At 34.5% G+C, this 25,475-nt stretch overlaps 2 protein-coding genes across 2 annotated transcripts; one reads left to right on the top strand and one right to left on the bottom strand.

Moving 5' to 3' along the window:
• Positions 1–217: 217 nt before the first annotated feature.
• LOC149376039 (laminin subunit alpha-1-like) lies at positions 218–11,684 on the top strand. The gene is made up of 31 exons (XM_089589709.1): positions 218–251; positions 338–444; positions 838–1,021; positions 1,104–1,447; positions 1,924–2,121; positions 2,494–2,664; positions 2,749–2,909; positions 3,454–3,588; positions 3,705–3,972; positions 4,069–4,240; positions 4,863–5,084; positions 5,184–5,437; positions 5,521–5,632; positions 5,698–5,842; positions 5,923–6,235; positions 6,311–6,471; positions 6,556–6,694; positions 6,772–7,012; positions 7,077–7,250; positions 7,335–7,501; positions 7,651–7,809; positions 7,899–8,047; positions 8,115–8,402; positions 8,550–8,718; positions 8,804–9,226; positions 9,336–9,523; positions 9,641–9,973; positions 10,051–10,360; positions 10,460–10,898; positions 11,028–11,396; positions 11,481–11,684. The coding sequence occupies exons 1-31, from the start codon at positions 218–220 to the stop codon at positions 11,621–11,623; spliced, it is 6,672 nt and encodes a 2,223-aa protein (XP_089445835.1). The 3' UTR covers positions 11,624–11,684.
• Positions 11,685–13,130: 1,446 nt separating this feature from the next.
• On the bottom strand, positions 13,131–18,975 carry LOC106636212 (uncharacterized). Its single transcript, XM_089589703.1, has 4 exons — positions 18,685–18,975; positions 18,338–18,471; positions 13,550–13,856; positions 13,131–13,274 (listed from the first exon to the last, which is right to left on the bottom strand). Exons 1-4 carry the CDS (start codon positions 18,973–18,975, stop codon positions 13,131–13,133), a joined length of 876 nt encoding a protein of 291 aa, XP_089445829.1.
• Positions 18,976–25,475: the final 6,500 nt, after the last annotated feature.

The following is a 25,475-nucleotide window of genomic DNA, read 5'->3' as shown; positions in this document are numbered from 1 at the left end:
AATGATCCAACTCCACCCTTGAACAGACTATACCTGTTGTATTTTCTTTATTTTAATATAAGCTATTTCTGAAACGTAACATACATTTTCTATTGTAAGGGCGCACGTTCTCTTCTCTCGTGCTTTACACGATGATCAAAATAAAAATTAGATGGTTTTATAAATGAATTTAGATAGATGCAATATATACACAAATTTTAAATGATTATTTATCGAAATGTACGTTACAACGTACAAAGTACGTCCAATATGTATAGTTCTATTTTTAGCAAATTTTGTTTTACTATTGAGTTAAAAAAAAAAAAAAATTATTGTTTTTTTTATTTATTCATTACAGATTGCAACTGCAACTCACTCGGATCGGTTACAACCCACTGTGATATCGTCTCAGGACAGTGCCAGTGTAAAAAGAACGTAATTGGCAGACAATGCTCGAGCTGTTTGGTAAGATTGGTCATTTCAAAAGCCTGTACAAACTTTTAAATTTTATGTCAATTCATGTCTCTGAAAAATCACACGAAAGAGAAAATTGCCATTGAAAATAAATGTTTTCACGGAGCACCTTGGAAAACAAAAATCCTATTGGTAATTCTTATTTGTGGCATTTACCCATCATGGATTACCATGGTATCTGAATGAAACCGTTGGTTAGATATGTATTTTCTTTATTCATTAAAAATATCCTGGTAATCTCAAATGTACAATTTGATGGTAAAGCACGAGCCGCGTATGCATTAACGTAAGCTGTTATGTGCCCGAATCCAGTAAAACAATGTGTTCGAGCAGTAAATAGTCAAACTGTCCTCCCCGTGCAAGTGTATACACGACCTCTTTTAGGCAAACCACTGGGGTCTCGTGACAGGCGCCGGTTGCTCGCCTTGTGAGTGCGACCCCGTGGGCTCTCACAACGCGACGTGCCACGATGCCAACGGACAGTGCCACTGCAAACCCGGAATAGGCAGACTGCGCTGCGACTCGTGCCTACCCGGCTACTATGGTTTCTCTCAAGACGGTTGCCAGCGTAAGCTCCGAAGATATTATATACCATATTCCCCCTTTGTTTCGCGGACCAAATGTTAAAAAAAAAATTTTTTTTAAAACAGCGTGCGAGCCGTGCGATCGTCCGGGTCACATCTGCGACCAGAGCAACGGGAGGTGCTCGTGCCCGGCCCTAAGCACCGGGGAGCGCTGCGACAGGTGCAGACCCGGGAGCTACGACCTACGTCCTGGGCTGGGTTGTCGGAGTTGCGGTTGCAGCTTGGCGGGGTCGCAGAGGCAACAGTGCGCCCAGGTGGATGGGCAGTGCCCGTGCAGGGAAGGCTTCGAGGGCCGTGGGTGCGACAGGTGTGCCCCAGGGCACTACGACTATCCGCACTGCCGGCCCTGCGGGTGTGATCCACAGGGCACGGTGGGACAGTGCGACGGACTTGGGCAGTGTCCCTGCAAGGTGAGCCTCCAACGGCTTGATGTTTCAGCGCCGATTTTTTTTTTTTTTTTTGTTTTTTTTTTATGGAATTCGATGCTGCCATCGCCACAACTAACCGTCAATGATAATCAAGTGGTAGAATCGGTGATTATCTTAATTTAACTGGTGTTGGCTGGTGATTCTGTGACAGTCGGCTGAAATATATTCTCCAGTCAATAATGCGTTCGCTGACATTATCAATACGTTTTTCACTGATTCGATTCAAACAGTCCAGGTTTTTCAATGTTTTCCTACATAGGTACCGTTTAAGTGCAGCTGTTTTGAAATAAAATTGTTGAATCCAGCCAAATCAGTAAAAAATTTAACGATTTTGTCAGTGGAAGCTATTTTTTAATACTCAAACTCCCGATGCTTCGAAGAGTTAAACGATAGGCACATTGTTCCAAAAACTAATTGAATAGCAAAATTGAACTACAACACGACGATTTGTGCACCAGACGAACGCGGTCGGGCGACGTTGCAACGAGTGCTCGGAGGGTACCTTTGGCCTGTCGGCCGACAACCCGGATGGCTGCACCGAGTGTTTCTGCTTCGGCCGGACGAGCGAGTGCCGCCAGGCGAGCCTCAGCTGGGGCCAACGCCGGCTGCCCCGGCCTCGGGTCCTCTACGTCAACGATACCGTTAACGAAGTCGTTGTAAGCCATCAGCCCTTACTTGATTTATATCTCCTTTCTCCCCCCCCCTCCACCCTCGCTACTCCTGTCTCGCTCTCCTGGGGCTCATAAAGCGCGTCCCGATGCATGTACATGATCTTCCTCCTCCTCCTCCTCCTCCTTCGTCCTTTCCAGACTGCTTCTTCTTCTTCTTCTTCTGCTTTTCCCTTGAAAAATACAACTCGACATCGTATGCATACACTCGCGAATGTAAATATGTGTGTGATGATCGATAGCCGCGCGTATGAATGAAAATGCATGGTGTGGATGAATCGTGCGTGAAGCCACGCGATAACGATCATCGTTTCGGGGGAAGCCTTTGAGAATAATATACGTACCCCTTTGGGTGTACAGATCACAAGTTACGGCTCGTCCCTGGTTCTGCCGTACTTCAACAGCGGCTTGAACAAAACGAGTGGCCTGTACGTCGTGCCCGGTACAGATGGAGACGTCACCCTGCCCGTCAACTTTTACCGCGAGTGTCCCATCTACTGGCAACTGCCGGATTTCTTTTTGAAGGACAAGGTAGTACACATGGACACTTTTTTACCTCGTTTTAATCACGTCAAGAAGTATCAACGAAAATAATGATTAATTTGCCCCTCAAAGGTCACGTCGTACGGTGGATTCCTTCGGTTCACTACGATAACCGACGGTGGATACGTATTGCGATCGAGCCATCGGTTTCCGCTCGTTCAATTGCAGGGCAACGGGATAGTGCTCGAACACTTTCCGGCCAACTCGAGCAACGACAATGGTCACGTCGTGAGGTAATGAGCTTTTATACATCTCTAATAAATATAAAGTGGGTGTTGATGATTTTTTGCTCATTTTTGGCTATTTCACAAGTTTGGTTGTCAACTGTTTCGGAAACTTTCTTAGGATATGTCTAGGGTTTTTGTATTACGTTAAAAGGGTCCTCCCAAGTCCTTTTATTTTGATGTTGCTATGAATTTTATACAAGTGCTGCAAATTGCGAACACGATGACTATTCTCACAAAGGAACGTGTTCTTGGAAAACACATTTGATCTATGTGAAAATCCATGCTGTCCATAGATTGACAGCTATAAATTTCGATAGGGATATTAATGAATCTTTTTTTTTCGGCCATCAATGTCAGCTATGGAGTTGCTTTTATAAAATCGAAACACGAAACTACCAACCGTTGTCGTGTCTTTTAACAATTTTGATAAAACTTTACGCTTGATCATGGACAATTGGATTAAAAACAAAAATTTGAAATTGTACTTTGTAAGAAAATGAAGTTCCACAAGAACTGGCAGCGATTCTTGATACCGATTTTTTGCCATTAGGTTACACGAGTCGTCGTGGCGATTGAAAAACAGGGCGGATGTACAGGTCACGCGGGAGATCCTCATGGTGGCCCTTCAAAATGTTCAACGCATTTTCGTCAAGACATCCGACTTCACGGACTTTTCCAGAGCAACGTAAGCACACCCCCACAGTCTCTGTACAAAACTACCGCGTGTTTTTACTTACGAGTATTTTTTCACTACCTTTCTTCAATTAAAACAAAAATTCTGAATCACCGAATCACCAACAGCCTTCTAGAGGCTTCGATCGACACGGCAGTGCCGACAGCGTTCTCGCAACCCCTTGCCAATGGTATAGAGCAGTGCGACTGTCCGACCGACTACAACGGCACCTCTTGCCAGGACCCGAGCCAGGGCTACTACAGATGGGTCGAGGTCAACGTGACCAGTGTCATAAGCGGCTCCTACGATGGCTACATCGAGCTCGTCGGACGTGCCAGGGCTTGCGAGTGCAACGGCAGGTCCGAGCTCTGCGATCCCGAGACTGGACACTGTCTGGTGTGTATGACGCTCATAATCTTCTCGCACAATGGAATCGTTATGGGTTATTTTTTTTTACTTTTTGTGACTTATCGAAGAATTTTATTGCAACAGGGATGCGGGGAAAACACGTCGGGCCCCAACTGCGAGATCTGCGCTGAAAGCTTTTACGGCGATCCAAACTTTGGTGGTTGCAAGGAGTGCCCGTGTCCCCAAACCGATAAAAAGTTCTCCAACACTTGTGTCCTGCGACCGGACAACGAGGTTGTTTGTGTCTGCAAACCAGGTTCGTAACGAAATAAATGTAATCAATCGAATTGGTGTTTACTTGAAAGTCCGTAATGAAAAGGTGATAATGATATTCCAAACGAAATAAATAAATCTATATGAAAATCAATTAAAACTAACTTTTTTTTCATTATCACCTTCTTGAAATATATGTTCTAGAGAAATCACGAGACGTCATAAATTTAAGTAAACTCTAAATATGAAACAGTGAATAATCGCTATTTCTTATAGTTACAAGTAGTAAGGACAGGTTTTCACCCTTTTTTTTTTTTTTTTTTAATTCTGTAAACGATGTACAAGTTGTTTGATAATGCTTTTGAATGTTTTAGTAATACCGAAAATACTTTTTCAACTATTATCTTGTTGAATGACTTTAAATCTGACAATCCACTTGAGAAGGCTAACTGTATTGGTCAGCGTAAACTAAGTATAGTGATAAGATAAAGTAGTAAAGTTTCACTAATTTTGGAATAGTACTATTTCACAATTTAGAAAGTGAGATCATCAGTTATTTTCCCTCATGGCCTCAACGCTATACAATTCCAATATCCCAAATATGCAACCAAACCTAATTTAAAAAAATAAAATAAAACAAAGCATCCTTGTTCCGTCAAACGCAGGGTACGCAGGGGCACGTTGCGAGCGTTGCTCGTATGGACACTACGGCTACCCGAGTACACCGGGCGGACGCTGCGAGCCGTGCAATTGCAACGAAGCGGGCAGCGCCAGCGACGAGTGCGATACCGAGACCGGCCAGTGCAACTGCAGGCCCGGATCGACTGGGCGCGATTGCTCCCAATGCACTGCCGAGCGTCACGTCTTCGTTGGCCCGAACTGCGTTTGTGAGTTCCCACGTCAAGACAAGATTTTGCATCTTTTACCCAACAGCAGTGCCCGAACGTAAAAATAACATGTCTACTTTTATTTTCATCCAAAAATAGCATGCAACGACAACTGCACCGGTTTGCTCTTGGACGATTTGGATGACCTGAAGTACGAGCTGATAAACGCGACGACCCACATTTCGGCCGGTTACATAGCACCGCCTTGGGAAGAGTTGGCTTACATGGACGACAATGTGACGAGCTTGTACGGGGAGATAAAAGCCAGGAGGCGAATCGAGGACGAAGTGAGGAGTATTCCCTGGGACGATTACAAGCTCATGGCGAAACGGGCTGAATCTCTGTTGAGTAAAGTAAGTTTCCTTGTCAATTTTTAACTCGGTAAATATCGTGATTATATTATTATGTATGACAACATTGTCACGTGTGTCGGAAGGTAATTGAGAAGGTCAACGACGCCAGGATAATAAAGTCGCAGAGCGGTGACATTCAGAATAACGCCTACAGTTTGAAGATGGAGATCGAGGGATTGAAAAAAGATATTAACGGTAAGGATGCTGCGAGAGAAGTAAATGGATGGTTGGGGATTATGTATACGTGTCTTTTTTTTCAGATACGATTTTCGAAGTGGTTTACTACGGGAACGATGATAAAAAGGTTGAGATTAAAAAGGTTCTTAAGGAAGCGAAGCAGATTTTGAATGAAATAAAACTTCTCGATTTGCCGAAGCAAACCAAAGTATTCGAGGTTTTAACCAAGTAAGTTTGAGATTCGTAACGCTTTTTTTTTTTACGTACGATACAACAGAATTACCAAAATTTTTGTTTGTAAATAATAGCGAGTGCACCGAGTACATTGACTGGCTGGATAGCTTGCTTGCTTTGATCGAACCGTTGGACAGTGCGAAAGAGAAAGCTCATGATTTTTCGGTAAAAATGAAGGATATGATGAAAATAATGGAGAATACGATGGAAACTATGTTCAGCTACGATACATTGTACAATGAAATCAATATGACTTACGAAGTACTGTCGTACCAACAAGAAGAAATCAGTGACATAAGTTCAGAAATCAATGGGTCACTTAACAAAGGACAAAATCTCATTGTCGAGGCCAAAGGATGTGTCGTCGATAGCGAAAACAACATACAGGTAACTTTTGGAAACTCCTAGCGTGCTACTACAACAATAATGTTATTTCAATATTTTACCATAATTTCATTGTAGGATATACCAGAAATAAAAAATAAACTATCAGAAGCTACGACCAACCTTTCTACTAAAGAACAAATCCTATACAGGTTGAATTACGAATATAAAAATAAGTACGTGATACCAGCAACATCTCACGCTCAAAATCTTTCCAACTACGTTGATCAATATGTGGGGTAAATTATGCTCTCAGAAATATTGTAATATAAATATAGTATTGTGAGGAAACTGTTTAAAAAAAAAAAAACTCTTTTGCACAGGTTATTCTCCGAAACAAGGGCTCAAGCAGCCAATCCTTTGAAAGCAAGTCAAGCTTACAAAAATATAGTTGACGGGCTGATGGAAGCTGAACAAGCAGCATACGATGCTAACGATATACTTGACGACGTTCATCGAAAGGTGCAACCATTATTTTTGCAACTACTCGCGTAATTAATTATTGTATTTGAAATAATGTTTGATTCGTCTACACGAAGGTATATCTTCGTGGTCCAGATTCCGATACGTTGTTGGATAATGCTCTGGATGTAGCAGCACGATCAACAGAACAAGTGGAAAGGACTCGAAATCACTATCAACCGATTTTTCAAGCAAGAGGACAATTAGAAAATCAAAAACAGGCAGTTTCGGACTTGAAAATATCCCTTAACAGCTCGGGCACGAAAGATAATCAAATCAACCTCAAACTACGTGAATTACAGAGCGATAGTCGAAGGAGTAAGTTATGAAACAATTGAAAAGCTAATATTGGAATTCATTCGATTCATTAATTTGTTTTTAGTACAAGAAAGATTAAATGATATATTGAAAGAAAATCAGGAAACAGCTGCGTCCATTGTCCAAACGAGACAGCTGATTTCGGATTATCAACAAGGTATTATCGACGTGCTCAATCCAAAATTGCAGGATTTGAAACGCGAAGGGGATTCTAAAATAAGCCTTGCTAGTGAAAAACGTAAGTTCATATACTTAGAGTATTAGATAGTGGTGAATCATTTAGGCAGTAAAAGTATATTAATTTATACATTTGCAACCGTAGTCGCCGAAGCTCAGAGCAATATCAAGAAAGCTGATGCCAAGCTGACAAGTATGACGATAGCTGCCATAAAACGGCAAGAAGAGTTTGATAAGTGGAACGGAACGTTGGCCAATAAACTGCAAATTCTGAAGGATAAGATTGCTGAAGCGAGAAATACGGCAGATGGAGTAAGTTAAAAATTATCTTTAAAAATGTACTTCCTACCATCTTAGAATTTCAAACTTAAAGATGCGTTGTTGAAAAAAGATTTTAAAAAAAAAAACAAAGGTTTTAATTGTTGCGAGAGAATTGTTGGTGTACTAGAATAACTTTTCAGATTCGAGTTTCCATAAAATCCGCTGAGGGTAAAAGATGCACTAGGTCTTATAGAGTAAGGAATTTGCAACCGTCGTCTACCACAACGATCAGTATGACGTTCGCCATTCCTCACAATCGAAAAGAAGGAATATTATTTTATCTTGCAAGCAGTATAAATGTAAAAGAAAACTATTGAAGTTCTAAAGCAAATGATACGTTGGATTGAACTGTATTAAAAACCTGCAAATTTTTAAATCTGTTTTTCAGGATGATTTTATGGCTTTGGAAATGTTTAACCGCAAAATAAGATTCGTATGGAACGTTGGTGGGGGCGTTGGAATGATCATTCATCCTGAAGTTCTGGAAACTGGGAGTCCTGAAAACGATTCATTGTGGTATCGCATCGAAGCCGAAAGGTATATCATTTATATGATTCATTAAATGCACCTTTATTTCGAAACATCACACAATTTGTCATTTCAGGATAAGGCACATTGGCAAGTTAAGTGTGATAAAGCAGTTGACCAAAACAAGCAAGTATTCTGCAGTCATCAACGAAACCAGCTCGGAATTCGGACTCTTCGATGTCACAAGCATGGATCGTGTGTGGCTTGGCGGTCTTTCAGAACTGCAGATGAAACCACCGGAATTGCTGGCTTCAAACGGCTTGCCAGGATGTGTTCACCAACTTCTACTCAATGGAAAACAGATCGGTCTGTGGAATTTTATTAGCAACGAGCCAGACGATGCTTGCCGGCCTTGTGTTGAAGGGTAATACAATGTACTTTGGTATCAAAAGTCAAATCTTCATATAATTGTTGATGTGTTACTATTTTGCTAACAGTTTTATAACATCTTCTCGTAAAATATACTTGTATGATTGAGCTGATGTAATTATACACGTACATCTCTTTGTAGGGTTGAAAACATAGGTAATGATCTTGCATATAGTTTCAATGGCGAAGGCTACGCGGTAAGATCACGAGTGATATCTGGTCCTTACAACAAATATATTTTTGGAGTCTCCATTAACTTTAAGACGTACGATGAGAATGCCATACTCTTCTTAGCCATTGATCCCGATAATGTAAGAATGAAGTTACTTTTTTCTGTAGCTTATAACATTTGGCGTACATCGGTCTCATTAAAAAAATATATATTGTTTTCACCAGCCCAATGGTCATGTCATGATATTTTTGAGGGACGGTCGCGTAGTCCTTCACATAGTTTATGGTAACAATATCAGTATGGAAATGACATCGTCGTCCCGCTACAACACTGGAAATTGGACGAAAGTGGATGCCTTTCGACAATTCCAGTCACGTAAGAACACCGAAAAGTGCAGTTTTAGCGTCGACGGGGAGTACGACAAAAAGATCGGAGCCCCGACACCTCAACCCCGACAGGAAGATATACCTGATTTATCGAATGCTAAATACTTTTTCGGTGGTGTACCACCCAGTTTTCGCATCGATGGATTTTCTCTGCCAACGCACTTCCCCTTCCTCGGATGCATGTCTAACATTGTTGTGCAAGAAGGATACGATCCTATGGCTGAGCATTATTACGGCGTTGAGCCTGGCTGCAGGCGTAAGGTTGGACTTAAAGAGTTTAATATTCATCGAACTAATCACAAATAGAAAGTTAATCATGAAATAAACCTAACGAGGTGCACTACTAAAATGGTCTTTAATTTTCTCGCAGCGAATGAATACCGTTGGTTTTTATGGAGATGGTTACTTGGAACTTCCTGGCCATCAGCTTCGTAAAAAATTTTCTTCCATCAGCTTTTCGTTTAGAACGTTGCAAAGCAATGCCATGCTTTTGTTGTCGACGTTCCAGGGACCTGAGGAGAAACTTTTTGGCATTCCCGATCCTGATCAAGATTTACTTATGGATACTGATAGTTCTAATAATACTAATGTAAATAATATAAATAAATTAATACTACAAAAACTTCTATGTGCACTTTCAACTGGCAAATAACACATACTTGATTGTCTTCTGCAGAAGGACAATTATTACTCTGTAGCTATAGTCGACGGTCACGTGCAATTTAGAATAAACGGAGGTAGAGGTGAGCTGATCCTGTTGTCCAACGGAACATTTGACGACGGTAAATATCATATGGTAACCGTGACAAAGAGAAGAAAAGACGTTGAACTTAGGATAGATGACGCTTATCAAGTGAATCGAAGACTACCCACGAGTGCGGCGGTCAAGGCACCGGAATCCGGTGGTCTGTACATTGGCGGGCTCCCACACCTTATCAACAATACAAAAATGGTATTTACGAATGCGCCACTGATTGGTGCGATCAAAGACATCATTTTTGATGAAGAGTAAGTGTTTTCCTTACAAAATAATTACGGTAAAACTAAAATTTTCACACTAATGAGTGTGTTTTTGAATCTTTCAGTAAAATCGTAAGTTTCGATGAGGCTTTGAGATTCGAACACGCGTACATTGGTCGTGCGGGTCCACTGATGGGCAAGGATTCTCCAGCATACTCATCATCGGCATCTCTGTCCAGAGGATTGTCTACTCAACCCGAGGGTTGTCAAAAGATCCCTTACTATTCTCTGGAACCCGGTGCGCTTAAATTTGGGGACAAACCTCAAAGTCACACCCAATTGTACTTAAATTTCGAAAATTTCTGGAATCAGAAGAAAGTGATAGAGTTCGATTTTAGAACTTACTACCCTAACGGTCTGCTTTTTATTACTCCGGTAAGTGAAACAAAGAAGAAGAAATGGGCATCGATTACTATTCATTGGTACAAATTTCGTTCGATTTGCTTCATTGGTGGCTTTTATCTTCAATTTCAGGGAATTCGTATTAAAAACTATTTGGTAGTGATGATCCGAGACAGCCAACTGCTTTTGATAATCAAGAGCAAACAAAAGAAGGAAATGCTATTTAAAACTCCGTTCAACGATGGCAACTGGCATCACGTGACGATCGGTCACGATGGCAAGAAACTGTCGATGATCGTCGACACGCAAACGCCAATGTCTGTAAGAGTGCCGAAGAAAATTGGTTTAACCAACGTCATGTACATCGGTGGTATACCAGAAAGTGGAACTCCGTTGCCGGAACAGATTGTCTCTAAGCTAGAAACTCTCAAAGGATGCATACGAGGCTTGAAAGTCAATGGCAACATTTATGACATGGTAGGCTCCACCAGCAGGCCAGTTAATGTTGGCCAATGCTTTCCAAATGTCGAGAGCGGCGCTTATTTTCAAGACGAAGCATATGCCGTTTACAGTAAGTTAAACGTATCTCAAATTCTTAATAACAAAAAAAAAGTGCAGTTTGGACTTGTGATGAGCAAATATATTTCAACAAACTTGTAAAATTATTAAACCACTCTCTAATGCTAATGTCCTTGTTTAGAAAAAAACTTTGAACTCGGACCCATCCTGGAGTTACAGTTGGAGTTTCGCACCTCGGAGTTGACAGGTGTATTGCTGTCCATAACGAGTTCCGAAGGCACGCCTTCATTATCTCTAGAGTTGTACAACGGGAAAATCTTAATGTCCAGCGACTTTGGATACAATCAAGTATTGCACGTAGAACAAGAATTCAAGAACCCGTACACAGTATGCGACAACCGGTGGCACAGGATTCAAGCTATTTACAACGACGAAGAGCTCACCCTTAAGGTCGACGAGTTCGAACAAAAGTATGGATTGCCAACTGAAGTCAGCGGTCACTTCATTGGATCTGTTATCACAAATGCTCTCTACATCGGTGGAATACCAGGTACAGGAGATGTTGTATCTTAGAAGTACTTACAAAAATTCGCATTTGTATTGTAAAAAATGTTAATTCCTCGTCTGTTTTCAGATTCTGCGCCTAAAGGAACTTTAATGACGCGGGATTATTTTAACGGATGTCTGCGTAACGTCCAGATTGGTGGCGAACGACGCGATTGGACTGATATGTACGAGCTCTACAACATTCATTTGAATTCGTGTCCAGTTCAATGAACACAAAAAATTAAAAATGTGTAAAATTTAAAGATTTATCAAAGCCAAAAGATGCTAAGAAACTGCCATATTATAATTAAACAAAAAAAAAATTTATAACTAGTGTAGTCCAATTGATGATGGAGATAAAGTCTCACAATCAAAAGGATCTCGTTTTGAAGCGTAGCTAGTTTAAAAATAATATATTATCAGAGATGATCGCGATGTACATTAAAAATGACTGTAATTAAACTTTTATCTTTTAAAACCTTTTTTATTCGCGACATAATAATATATTAAGGCTAGACAAGTGACATAATAGGTTTAAAATAAAAACAAATTTTTTTCGTGTTTATTATTATAGTACAGCAAGTCAGACCATTTAGGATTAAAATAATCTATCGTACTGTTCTTTTGCATTTAATTTATCTCTTAGAAATAGTATAACATCAAATAAATAAGAGGCGAATCGTGTGTCCAATGAAAAACAAGCATTGTTGTATGCATCTAAGTTTGAAAACGTTACAGATTTGCAATTTGTATAATATTGTGTATTACTTTCATATTAATTTCGAGGAGAAGTGTTATCGTACTTCAACCGAACTCTAGGGTAATTAAATATAAAATCGCACGTAAGCCATCAGTATTTATTATATTATTATTTATTCTCGGTTAAATTTAAGAGATATTATGTTTTATACTTAGCAATAATGTAAACGATAATTAATCCCACGTTTTATAGACTAAATTAGTTAATTAATTCAAAGATAAAAAAATCTAGAAAAAGTTTGTTTCACGCAAAAATATTGTATGAAATAAATAAACAAAACTCGACAGTAAAAATTCTTAAATGTTAAAGTCTTTTTTTAGTATTGATTCATTACTAATTAACCCGTCACTTTTTTTTACATTATTTATTATTTCAACAAAATAGGTAACGATTGCAGAAAATTATTGGGAATATAAAGAGAAATCACAAAAATCAGGAGTTAAATCTTTCAAATACATGTATTTAGTGTATGCATTTATAAATACCATATAAAAAAGCAAAGCCGGAAATTTCAGTCAGAATTATAGACACTAGCTCAAATGCAGTAATAAACACACAGAAATTGATATCGAAACAGTGAAATAAATTCAGAGATGTAGTTACACATATAAGTTAAGAAAATACTTAAGAAAATTTAATAAAAGAGTGAAGATAAAGGATGGAGGTATAAAAGATACAGGAACAAAGACACGATATAATCATGAAAATACGAGATAAAAATAGTGATACTCACAATAAGATAAATGTTTTTATTAAATAAATAGATCGATGTTCACACATTGATTTTTTAAACAACCGTACAGAGGAAAAAATCAATAAAAATCAATCAGTTAAAAATTCGTTTATTATTTTTCAATTACAATTGCACGGGTTGACAAGCAGAGTACACAGAGAGCCTTGTATAAACATTAGAAAACATGGACTAAAATTCAAATCGAATAAAGTTTTAAAACTTAGCGTTATTGGAATATTTGAATATTATGATTTGAATTGAAAAAGTATTACTAAATATGTGGCTATAGATTGAGCAATGGACAGTAATAAAGATTTATCCAATAAAAATAAATCGAAAACAGAAAACTTAATTGTTGTATGTAATAAGTAATGAGAAAACTGATTGACCTAAAAAATCATTTTTTAAATAAGTTTTATAATTTTTTAGTTATAGAAATAAATAATTTTTTTTTACCTTAGCAGCTAGTTTTTCGTCTTCGACCCTCATCAGATAATCATTCAGTACGTGACCAGTTTTCTTACTCTAGTTTATTAACATTTATTATTATTGTTATTACTATTATTATTATTACTGTCAGTAATATTACTATCATTAATATTATCATTATAATTACATTAACCTATGTCTATAATGATATAATTATAAACAAATATATTTATACCTCCTGCACAACGGCACTGACAGCAGTGGTTAAAAAAACCACAGTAACAGCACAAAGTGACCAGTAGAAAAGTACATGAGTAAACATCAACTTCGAAAGATCACTTTTTCCCAAAACAATTGGTTTTGCTAGTGTATAAGCTGGAAAAATCAAGGCTACAAAAATATTTATCGAGGCCAGAAACATAGGGTACGAGTATAAATCAGACAAATCGCGCGACAGTTCGCTCAGGAGCGAGTACAGTTTGTGCAACTGTTCCAGCCGGTCAATTTTCGTGGTCTCGTATCGTATCAATGACAATCGATCGCTGTACCAACACAAAGAGTGTTTGGAGAAAATTAAAAGACTGATGTTTAGTTTTTTGAAGAAAAATTTTGTCAGGTGTAAAATTAGCGTGTATTGCATGAATAAGTTGGTGATCGTTATGACGCAAGAGTACATTGATAAGAAGTAAATTAAGAATTCATAGTTCTCGATGAAAGCAGTAAATATCAGAAATGACCAAATTGAAACGTACGTAATAAACACGAGTATTATTTGCTTCGACGTTGTGTTGTCAATATTATCGCGAATTTCGATGCCGATCGATCTCGAGTGACGTATAATAGTGCCGATTTCGTTACCGATTTTTACCGATTTTTCTCGATTAATGCAATACATTAAGATAACAACAGCAGACGAGACAATTGATAATATGTCCTGAACGATATCGATTATCCTGTCAAAATCGATTCGTAAAAAGTTTTTGTAATAAAATAAAATAGAAAATACACAGAAAATTGTGATTGTCAGCATCAACATCATGTTATAAACAACACTATATTTACAAGAGGTAAACAGTTGATACGGAATAGTATTGTTGTTATTCGTTGCAGTTTTAATATTCAAATTTAAAGGTGCGATTCCAAAAAATTTAAAGTAATAAAACAAAAATTTAAGGAGAAATTGTTTATCAAGCACATAATTTTTAAAACACATTTTTTATGAATTTTAGTCCGTATAGTTTAAAACCACTGAACATGCACTTTTTTTACTCGATTATCATAACAGTAATCGCGTTCAATAAGAAACATTAGCCTAATTAAAATAAAAAAATAATGTCACTCAGGTAATGAAAAGAACAAATTAGATGCTACGATTAACTATTATTTTTTTATATGCTAATGCATACTATAATTGAACATAAGACATCAAAATGTCACTATTTGATTTAAAACTTTATTATCTTTAGGACGTTAACACGATTGTGAAGAAATAAGCAATTCGCTATTTGGTGGTAGCTACCATAATAGATTCAAGTTAATGCAACTTTTTTTATTAGTTGTGAAATCTTTTTACTAAATGCCTATTTTTTACTAAATATCTCATTCAAAGGAGCTATAAAGAGATTTCTTATCTACCACTTTATTTTATCTGCTATGTGGGATTTAACATGACGCTCTCCAGCTTACTGTATTAAATTTGTCACACATCCTTTTATTTTATACCCATATGGAAAAATTTTTTTAACTGAGCAACCAATACTTTGAAACTAAAAAATTTCTTTTATCTCGTTCCGTTAAATATTTTATTTAATAAAACGAAATTTGTGGTAATTTAAAAAACATTTTATTCAATTGAATATTTTTTTTAGTATGGCGAATTTTTAATACAACTATATAAAATACTTTTTAAATTTACTAATTTTTTTTAATTGTAATAATACTTCTTCATTTGATATTCATATCAAGAGGATTACAAAAAAAAGCCATTTTGTGGTGGTGGACACATTGGATTTACCATGATATTCAATATACTGTATTATTATGGTATTAAGAGAACCAGAGGTTAGCTAAGCATGATTTTAGTACTTGAGTAAATATCGAGTTGTTATAAAAACGATTTCCAGATTTCTCCCAGACAAACAGACAGTAAACAAAAAACAAAAGCTAGTAAATAATATTTATTTTGAAACAGTTCATATAACCATCAACAATAATAGTACTACAAAATGTGTAGACATTCAACATCTCAATAAAATACATATATTACCCTATTTCTAAAAATTAAATAATTGTAACAACTAACGCATATTGACATGTTTATACCGCAAAATATTTTCTTCTGAATATTACATTTTTAATACATATAAATGTTGTATACGATTATTTAAATTCATAGATATCATATTTGATTATACGAGGCATTATCTTCATATCGTATAAACAAAATATTTGCAAATAATCATTTTTACATAATTATTCTCAGCTAACTGTTATACACAAGTTTGAATTATTTAATTCAGCAGATCATTTTTTACATAATTTTTAGGTCTGTCTACCTTTAACTTTATGTAATATTTAATTCACTAATATGCATATAAATTTTCCAGTCTCCTTGAGAAAATCTAAAAAACTCAGATATATTGTAATCAGTTTACATTTGGTCACGATATAGTTATTCGATCAAACCCCTACACCACGTTTTATAATTTTTTTTTTTTTTTATTTCAATCTTGTCTAAAATATTTAATAAATGTCTTAACCACATTATGTATGAAAAAACGTTTATTCATCCGCATCATTAAAATATAAAAGTGTTTAAAAATTTGTAGAACCACATTCATATACATAACTAAATTCTTATACGCATCTGTATAATCATTGTAATAAGCTTACATATGGTCACTATATAATCCTTCGATCAAACCACCACACCAAATTTTTAATAAATTTTTTTTTATTTTAATCTTGTCCAAAATATTTTAATAAGGCTCTCGATCGCATTATATGTATGAAAAAAATTTACTTATCCTCATAACTAAGATATAAAACTGTTTGAGAAATTTTAGAAAGATATATTTATCCTATAAAAATTACATGAAATTCAAAATATTGATTTTCCCATGCATACATAAATACTATCACACGTACATAAGAAAATTCTTATACACACCTGCATAAGCATGGCCATTTTTTTTAATTTGTAGATATTATTGAACTCAGCAAAGTAATAATAAAATAAAGTTTGACAATTCCCTTAGCCCAATGTAATATAATTATTTCAACATCATTCTAAATTAAGATAATTAAACAATACTAGAATTATACTACTTTTTCTAGTTTTAGCTTTTCGAAAACATCCGTTTAAAAAAAAAATTGGATCATAAAATAATTCTGATTACATGTACGCCACATACAGTGCACATAAATCCTGCCTATCCCATTCAAAAAATTAAGGGTAAAAATATCCGCACTTATGGTGAAAGCTGTTGCACCCTAAGCAAGCAAGACATGATCACTGTTCGTTTGTACGCGCTGACTTCATTGAGCGACATTTGTGCTGATTAACCAAATGAGTTATAAGATCCTCGTGTTTTGAAAAACCTGACGAGCAAAAAGAGCAGTGGTAAGGGTGATAGGTTTTAACGTGTCTAACAACGTCCTTTTTTCGGGAAAAAGAGTTTGTGCAATACGGGCAGTGCTTGAGCCTTTTGCGCGTGTAGTTGGAATCTTTCTTTTCGCTTTTGAGAATATTCGACAACAGCATGGTGGAAAAGATGGACAGTAGCAGATGAGTCATGGCTTATTTTTGTTTTTTTTTGTTTTTTAAGGTCGTACTTCTGGTTTTGCTGTAAGTTAAAGACAAGGAAAATATGTTTGATAAGTAGTCATGTATGGATGAAATGGAAGAAATGATAATTGCTGTACCGATTATTATTACATTTAACTTAAGAAATCTGAGTTTAGTGATTTTTCTTTTATTCAATTTATAAATGCATAGTAAAATTAATTGCACACGCTTCGATCATTAATCCATTATCTCATCAAGATATAGTTTTAAAATAATAGTAGTTTACATAAACAAAATAAAAGTAGCGCATGTAATAAAATTTAGAGGAAATTTAGATGCCCTTGAATTTAAATATACTTACGCACTGGTTCATTATATCAATGCACATCGAATCTGATTAACAACATTAATTTAATGACAATGGGATTAACATCCTGATGCTGAGTTTAAAAAATGTTTTAATGATAAATTGTGCCATATGTATATTTAGAAAATATCGAACATTTGCGATGATAAGCCACAGTTTAGGACAAAAAAAATTTTTTCAATTACTTCATATAATATAGTATCGATTGAAATCTTTTAAAATTTAATATATTACAGTTTAAAAGAGAAAAAAATGTAGAAATGTATTTCAAATGGTAATACGAAAAATTTTTCTCAGTAAAAAAAGTACCTCTAACAAAAAAAAAATTGTTCAAAGTGTTTAAAAATGTATAAAATAATTCTACTTAACTCTTATAAGCCACAAAATTTGAGAGCAGGAATAAATCACAAAATTACGTTCATTTTTTAAATACGACTATGGTTCATTGAAAAAAAACATATGTACATCATAATGCTATGCATTTCGTAGTGTTAAAATTTTTAGTGTGATACAAAAATTTGATGTATTTCTAAACGTAACTGTATAGTACAAGTACAGAATCAACAAATCCCAGAAATATGCAAGCAATCTTATTTTATTAAATTTGTCTTAATTTATTGCTAACATAAATCAATTTTTCTCACTACACGTACATAATTGACCTTTTCAGTACTTGTTCTTTGTTTCTTATTTTGGTGTATTTGAGGCACACAATAACATAAAAGAAATATTTGCTAAACTATACTTAAAATGTTTGTTAAAACAAATTTCTCGTCTTCGTGGTTAGAAAATATCAAAAAGAGTACCTAAGTATGAGTAAATTTTTATGTCCAAATTATATTTAAATATTTAAATATTATGATAATTTAAATTGAAAAAGTATCAATAAATACGTGGCTATAGATTGAGCAATGGACAGCAATAAAGATTGGCCCAATGAAAATAAATCAAAGACAAAAAACTTGATGGTTGTATGCGATAGGTAATGAGAAAACTGGATGACCTGAAAAACCATTTTACAATCAGTTTTACTTTCGCTCAATGATTTATGAATTTATTTTTACCTTAGCAGCAAATTTTTCATCCTCAACTCTCATCAAATAATTATTGAGTATCTGTCCACTTTTTTTACTCTAGTTTATTTACATAATATCATGATTATTAGATCAATCTCAATTCGTATCTGTAATAATACAAACTTAAAATGAAGACCCACCTCCTGCACAACAGCACTGACAGCAGTGGTTAAAAAAATCACAGTAACAGCACAAAGTGACCAGTAGAAAAGTACATGAGTAAACATCAACTTCGAAAGATCACTTTTTCCCAAAACAATTGGTTTTGCTAGTGTATAAGCTGGAAAAATCAAGGCTACAAAAATATTTATCGAGGCCAGAAACATAGGGTACGAGTATAAATCAGACAAATCGCGCGACAGTTCGCTCAGGAGCGAGTACAGTTTGTGCAACTGTTCCAGCCGGTCAATTTTCGTGGTCTCGTATCGCATCAATGACAATCGATCGCTGTACCAACACAAAGAGTGTTTGGAGAAAATTAAAAGACTGATGTTTAGTTTTTTGAAGAAAAATTTTGTCAGGTGTAAAATTAGCGTGTATTGCATGAATAAGTTGGTGATCGTTATGACGCAAGAGTACATTGATAAGAAGTAAATTAAGAATTCATAGTTCTCGATGAAAGCAGTAAATATCAGAAATGACCAAATTGAAACGTACGTAATAAACACGAGTATTATTTGCTTCGACGTTGTGTTGTCAATATTATCGCGAATTTCGATGCCGATCGATCTCGAGTGACGTATAATAGTGCCGATTTCGTTACCGATTTTTACCGATTCTTCTCGATTAATGCAATACATTAAGATAACAACAGCAGACGAGACAATTGATAATATGTCCTGAACGATATCGATTATCCTGTCAAAATCGATTCGTAAAAAATTTTTGTAATAAAATAAAATAGAAAATACACAGAAAATTGTCATTGTCAGCATCAACATCATGTTATAAACAACACTATATTTACAAGAGGTAAACAGTTGATACGGAATATTATTTTTGTTATTCGTTGCAGTTTTCTTATTCAAATTCAAAGGTGCGATTCCAAAAAATTTAAAGTAATAAAATAAACTTTTAATAAAAAATGGTTCATTAAAAAATAAATTTCTAACACGCATCTTCAATAGAATTCCATAGGTCTGTATGGTTTAAAAAACACTGAACATAAATATATTGTACTCCATTATCGTGACCACACTCGCATTTAATGGACATTTCTTGATTAAAGTGAAAAGAATGTCACTCAGGTAATGTAAAAAAGAATTTAGACATCATAATTGATTTTTTTTTTCATTTGCTAATGAAAGTGAACAAAAATGTAATACTAAAAATATCTAAAACGTTCAAGTAATATACGAATGATAATACTGTCTAGATGTATGTGTCAAGTGTAATAAAGCTAGAGTTTGCATAATGGGTAGGTGTGATACCATCGGTAACTAGTTACCTCTCAATATGCATGGAATAAATAATAGAAACTTTTTTTTACCAAACAATTTTAATAACTCTTGCTCTTTTAAAAATGAAATGCATATTATAAAGTTCTTATAGTATTCAATGTTTTGAAAAGTATTTAAAACTCGTACCTCTGAAATTCTACACTCTTCAGACTTGATTCCTTCCTAATTTAGTAAAATAAAAGGGACCTATTTTAGTTTTAACAGTCCTTTTTTTTTGTTCAATAAATATATCAATTAAATACAATGAACTAATAAGTTGTTTAATCAATATTGAAAAAAAACAGATGTCTGATAGGTACTTCATAAGGTATGACGTTAAAAAATATATGAATGTCTTATGATCAAGAGAAGTTAATATCAAACCTTGTAAGATAGTAAGGTAATCACTTATACTTGACATGATAGACACATGCAAATTTAAATGTGGTTCCACCTTAGTCGAACCAAAAGTTTTAAAATGTGAGCATTGCCATGTTTATAGGTGTATGCATATTTAATCATAACTTACTTAACTGCTGTATCAGTGAAAAATACCCACATTGACTACAATTAACAGCTAACTGTACCTGTTTAAAAAAAATTATTAAAATATTCTGGATTTGTAGATTCACTGTTTTATACCAGTTACAGTTACGCTTTAGTGTTAAAAAAAAGACCAAAAATATTAACTTCCGAAATGCAGTTGTTTCAGTGCTAGAAACTTCGAAAATCATGAGTTTTGATCATTGCGTAAATGACACATCAAGTAACACGACTATCGAGTAATAATAAGCAATAGGATAAATAAAGTTGTTTGTTATTAATTTAATTGTCGTAGAAGTTAAAAACAATAATAAATATTAAATTACACTCATCTGTGCTTTATTAAATAACACACGTAGTTTCTCATCACAAATTGTAAAATTTATTCTGATTTATGCTGCTCACCTTCCACCTTCATTCGATAGTATGTAGACACTGGGAGATATGTATTGTTAATCAAAAGTTAGTACGAAAACTGAAATCAAAATATTAACCAAAATCGAAATAAAAGCATGATCCGTACAATCAAAAGCTAAAAATACGAATGTGTAACACATGATTCCCAAATTCATAATCTATAATCAAAAAGATATTGTTAATAGTGTAATAATTGATTTTTGCTGAGCATATTTAGTCAGATGTTGTTTAATCTATACTTCTTGGTAGTATATGAATAACAGTCTAGTAAATGCCAGTACGCTTTTCGTAGAGTCATGAATAAAAAAATAATGTACTCAAGTAAATAAATAACACGAGTGGGCTTAACTATATATTATATATGCAGCATTTTTATTTATCAGTGCGTAAGTTAAGAGCTGAATAAAAATATTATACATTCACACTACTTACACCTTGATATACATATAAATCAGCAAAATAATGTTCTTTAAAAATTAGTTAATCATTTTTCTTGAAGTGAAGATCTGGTTCAAAAAAATGTTTGAAGATAAAGTAAAATAAAAACTGTTGATGATTTGGCCACAATTTTAACGATCAAATTTTAATTATCGACGTGTATTAATTATACTTCGATTTCATTAAGTAGTATAACGGAAGCTACAAAAGTGCACCCGTAGATGGAGAGCTGGTAAATCTGAAATTAAAAATAATTAAATTCTGAATTAAATATGAATTACCATACAACTACTTGAAGTATTTATTAACTTCTTAACTAAAAAAAAAAAAAAAAAAAAATGATTATTTAATTAAAATTTTTATCTTACATAAAATTTTTTTTGCGTAACATTAACAGTATTTCGATTTAATATACTAACATTATAAAAAGATGTAGAAACTACCACTAAATTTATAAAGCTTGGGTGTAAATCGTCAGACAACAGTATAAAGATTCAAGGTAGATGGCCGTATAACCGTGGACGATGCACAGTGGGGCAGAATCCAAAAAAGCTGGCCAAAATTAAAAAAAAAAAATTTGCTAGATAGGATTTTTTTTCTTTGGGTTGGCTAGAGGACACCTGTACTAGTAAGGAATCAGTCACGAAAGGTTAGATTTTCTTTTACGGACTGTGAAATATAAGTTGGAACTTTACTCTTACTTGGTTGTTGTGAAAAAGTTATTTTTATTAAAATAGTTGCACATGTCCCAGGCGACATAATAAATTCAACTATTCCCTGTTGTTGCGGTCCAATAAAAACCAATAAAATTTTACAATGGGATTTTTCTATTAGTTTCTTATCGGTATTTGCACCCGTAAATCCAAATAAAATCCGAAATGGTTAAAAATAGATTTTCTATATCATTTATTATAACTAGGACATGATTGAACAAAAATAAATTGACAAATTTATGTCATACCATCCGGATGGTAACATCAAAACGGGGGGATTAGAGTATTTTATATGTAAATTGAAAGAAAAGTTAGTTATTAATTTTTATTAGAATTTTGTAAAAAATACTTTAGTCCCCCCGTTTTGGTGTTACCATCCGGATAGTATGACATAAATTTGTCAATTTATTTTTGTTCAATCATGTCCTAGTTATAATAAATGATATAGAAAATCTTTTTTTGACCATTTCAGATTTTATTTGGATTTACGGGTGCAAATACCGATAACAAACCAATAGAAAAATCCTATGGTAAAATCAATGAATTTTTTATTGGTTTTTATTGGACCGCGACAATAGGGTTAAGTTATTGCAGTCGGAAAAAATGGAACCAAATTCAGAAGGTATGTAAAGTGTAAAAAAATTTTTTAATATACCAAATGAGCAAGTATATAATATTAACACAGTAGCACCTCTAGATAATTGTTATGAAAAAAAATTGTGTAATTGCTATACGTTTTAAACAAAAAGTAATATTGCCCCGCATTGCCCCGCAAAAAAACCTGCTGGATATTGTAGGTAAAATTATTATGTTTCATATAAAAAAAAAATTGGCTGCCCCAACCTGCCCCCCTACGTTTTAACAAAGTTTTAAAGAAAAAAACGATGATAGTAAAAAAACTACCGCAAAAAGCAATTGAAAGAAATCCCATGTATCACTGCTTAGTATTAGTTCAACCTATAAAAATTTGTTTTATTCTTAAATATATGTACATTGTCGTTTGTTTATGAATGCATGTACATGTATAGATACATATACATGTGTGAGTACAGTGTATACTGCCTTATTAGTCCGGTCAAATTGAACTTTATTTGGAAACTAATTCTAAATACAAAACAAAAACATATTTGAATCTACAGTATATGTGTACTTAAATATGTTTATGTATGCATGTAAGTGTACAGTGTATACTGCTTTATTAGTCCAGTCAAATAAAACTTTACAAATGTTATGGCATAAGGATTGGGTAAAAAAAATTTGTACTTGACAGTGAACTATAATATGATTTATTGCCATAACAATTTTCAGACTGCAGCAGTCCTGTTGTTGAAGCCTTGACAAGAAAAGAATTGTATGAAGCTGTGAAACACAATTTTAATATGGAAGCATCTGAAGTTTATTTAATTGTTGAAAAGCTGATGTCCAGTAAATTACAGTCATCATACAGTCTAACAGAGACTTATAAAAGTGATGTGAGAAGAACATTTTCCAAAATTAAAGGAAGGTGGACTGCCAGTAAGAGAACGGAATCACGATTTTTAGATAATAATGCAGAATGGTTGAATGGATTTATTGCACTACAAACATCAGAAATGGTTAACAAAAAATCAGGTGCAGGCAGACCTTCATCAAGCTTTGAGTCTTCATCCGACAGGAGTAAGCGCCGAAAGACTGAAATACTGCGTACACAATCATCCACGTCAGAACTTGCATATGCAACTCAAATGAAATTGCGTGCTGAAGGAAAAGTGGATGCTGCAAAATTTATACAAAAGGTAACAATAGGAAGTCCCACGAAAGCAAAAATTTGTCGCAAATCTATGGAGGTTTCTGAGGATATAAATGTATTTACTGCTGATGAAGCACTGTCTTTACTTATTGAATTAAAACTGTCTAAAAATCAATATCAATCATTGCGTAATGCTTGTTTGAAAAAAAATGTCAAACTTTTTCCGACGTATAAAGAAATTTCAGCAGCTAAAGAAAAATGTTATCCTACATGTTCTATGGAAATAAGTGAATCCAAGGTTGAAGTGCCAGTCCAACCTCTGCTTGATCATACAGCTGATAGATAACTGGAGTTGACGAAGATCTGATTAATCAATTCTACATCATTTTACAAGCCCTGTCATCTGGTTTTGATATAAATGTTGAAAAATTCCATCAATATTCATTGGATGTCTGAAGATGCCCAAGAATCTTGTAACAAATTAATTAAACAATTTCGTGAAAACTTTGCGAGAAAATTTTCTCGAACTAAAACAATACATGATGTATTTTCGAGATTCTTGGTAAACTCTGACCCATATATATCCAGTTGTTGAAAAGTACCCGCAAAATCCACTAAGGCCATGTCAAAAGAAGTTTTTACTCTTCTACAACCTCCACGATCTATTATTAAACACTATCTGTATTATTACGTGTTAATATATTAAAATAAACACTAATTTTAACTTTGACAATTTCGTAGGCTATACTATAAATATATTTTGATTTATACAGAAAAAAACTGTCGTGCATAAACAGCATAAATAGTTCTTAACTGTTTCTGTATTTTTGATCAGACTCTTGATAGTTTGGATTGGCTCGATACTCAAACATTGTTTGTATACATCAAAACACTAAATAATTTAATATTAGTTGATCACTCTATCGTAAGAAATTGTTTTTTTTTTTTTTTTTTTTTTTTTTTCTAATGCAAAGTATTTTTGATTAATTATAGTAATTTACAAACCGTATACAGTGCACAGACTGCCTGTCTATCCCACACAAAAAAATTAGGGATAAATACCTGCAGTTATTGTTGAAGCCATTGTATTCTTATCCACAAGCCACTATGATTGTTCACCTTTACGTGACTTCATTGATCGAGTACTGTGCTTATTGAGCACATGAATTATGTTATCTCGGTGATTGGTAAAAGTCGATGTGCACGAAGAGCAACGGTAAGGGTGATATGTGCCAACGTGCCTTTTAATATCCTCTTTACGGGAAAAAGCATTCGAACAGTACGTGCACTTGTTGAGCTTTTTACTTAGGCAGGTTGAATCCGGTTTGACGCTTCCAACCATGTTAGTTAATAATACAGAGTAGAGGCTGTAGTTGTGTTTGCTTTTTGTGATCTGGAATTTAAAGAAAACGGAAAAAGTTACTTTTAAAAAATCCACTTTCTACTCTTTAGGGTTTCAATCAGCAAAAAATTAGCTGCATACAATTTATTTCTCAATATTACTATTTTCGGTTACATACAGCAGTTATCCTTTAAATTAATTTGGATACGCAATATTATTGTTAATATGTATTATCATTACTTTGAATCAATTTGGAAATTATTTTGTAAAATCATAGTACTTGATAAAAATTAATATTATACTACTAGGT

This window comes from Copidosoma floridanum, unplaced genomic scaffold (genome assembly GCF_036245765.1).
Source record: "Copidosoma floridanum isolate Cflo_tuat_1 unplaced genomic scaffold, Cflo_Japanese_pri ptg000001l, whole genome shotgun sequence".
NCBI lineage: Eukaryota > Metazoa > Arthropoda > Insecta > Hymenoptera > Encyrtidae > Copidosoma > Copidosoma floridanum.
Note: the sequence above shows the minus strand (reverse complement) of the source record. Positions and strands in the feature narration are given on the sequence as shown.

What these genes read in the sequence shown, in the direction of transcription:
- LOC106636212 (XM_089589703.1), bottom strand. Translation starts at nt 18,975, where the DNA reads ATGCGATACGAGACCACGAAAATTGACCGGCTGGAACAGTTGCACAAA. An exon ending in TCAGTGCTGTTGTGCAGGAG is followed by an intron (nt 18,472 to 18,684) that starts GTGGGTCTTCAT and finishes ATGGTTTTTCAG; the next exon opens with GTCATCCAGTTTTCTCATTA. An exon ending in TTATTGATACTTTTTCAATT is followed by an intron (nt 13,857 to 18,337) that starts TAAATTATCATA and finishes GTGTTGGTACAG; the next exon opens with CGATCGATTGTCATTGATAC.
- LOC149376039 (XM_089589709.1), top strand. Translation starts at nt 218, where the DNA reads ATGTACGTTACAACGTACAAAGTACGTCCAATAT. An exon ending in ACGGACTTTTCCAGAGCAAC is followed by an intron (nt 3,589 to 3,704) that starts GTAAGCACACCC and finishes AATCACCAACAG; the next exon opens with CCTTCTAGAGGCTTCGATCG. An exon ending in TACGTTGATCAATATGTGGG is followed by an intron (nt 6,472 to 6,555) that starts GTAAATTATGCT and finishes TCTTTTGCACAG; the next exon opens with GTTATTCTCCGAAACAAGGG.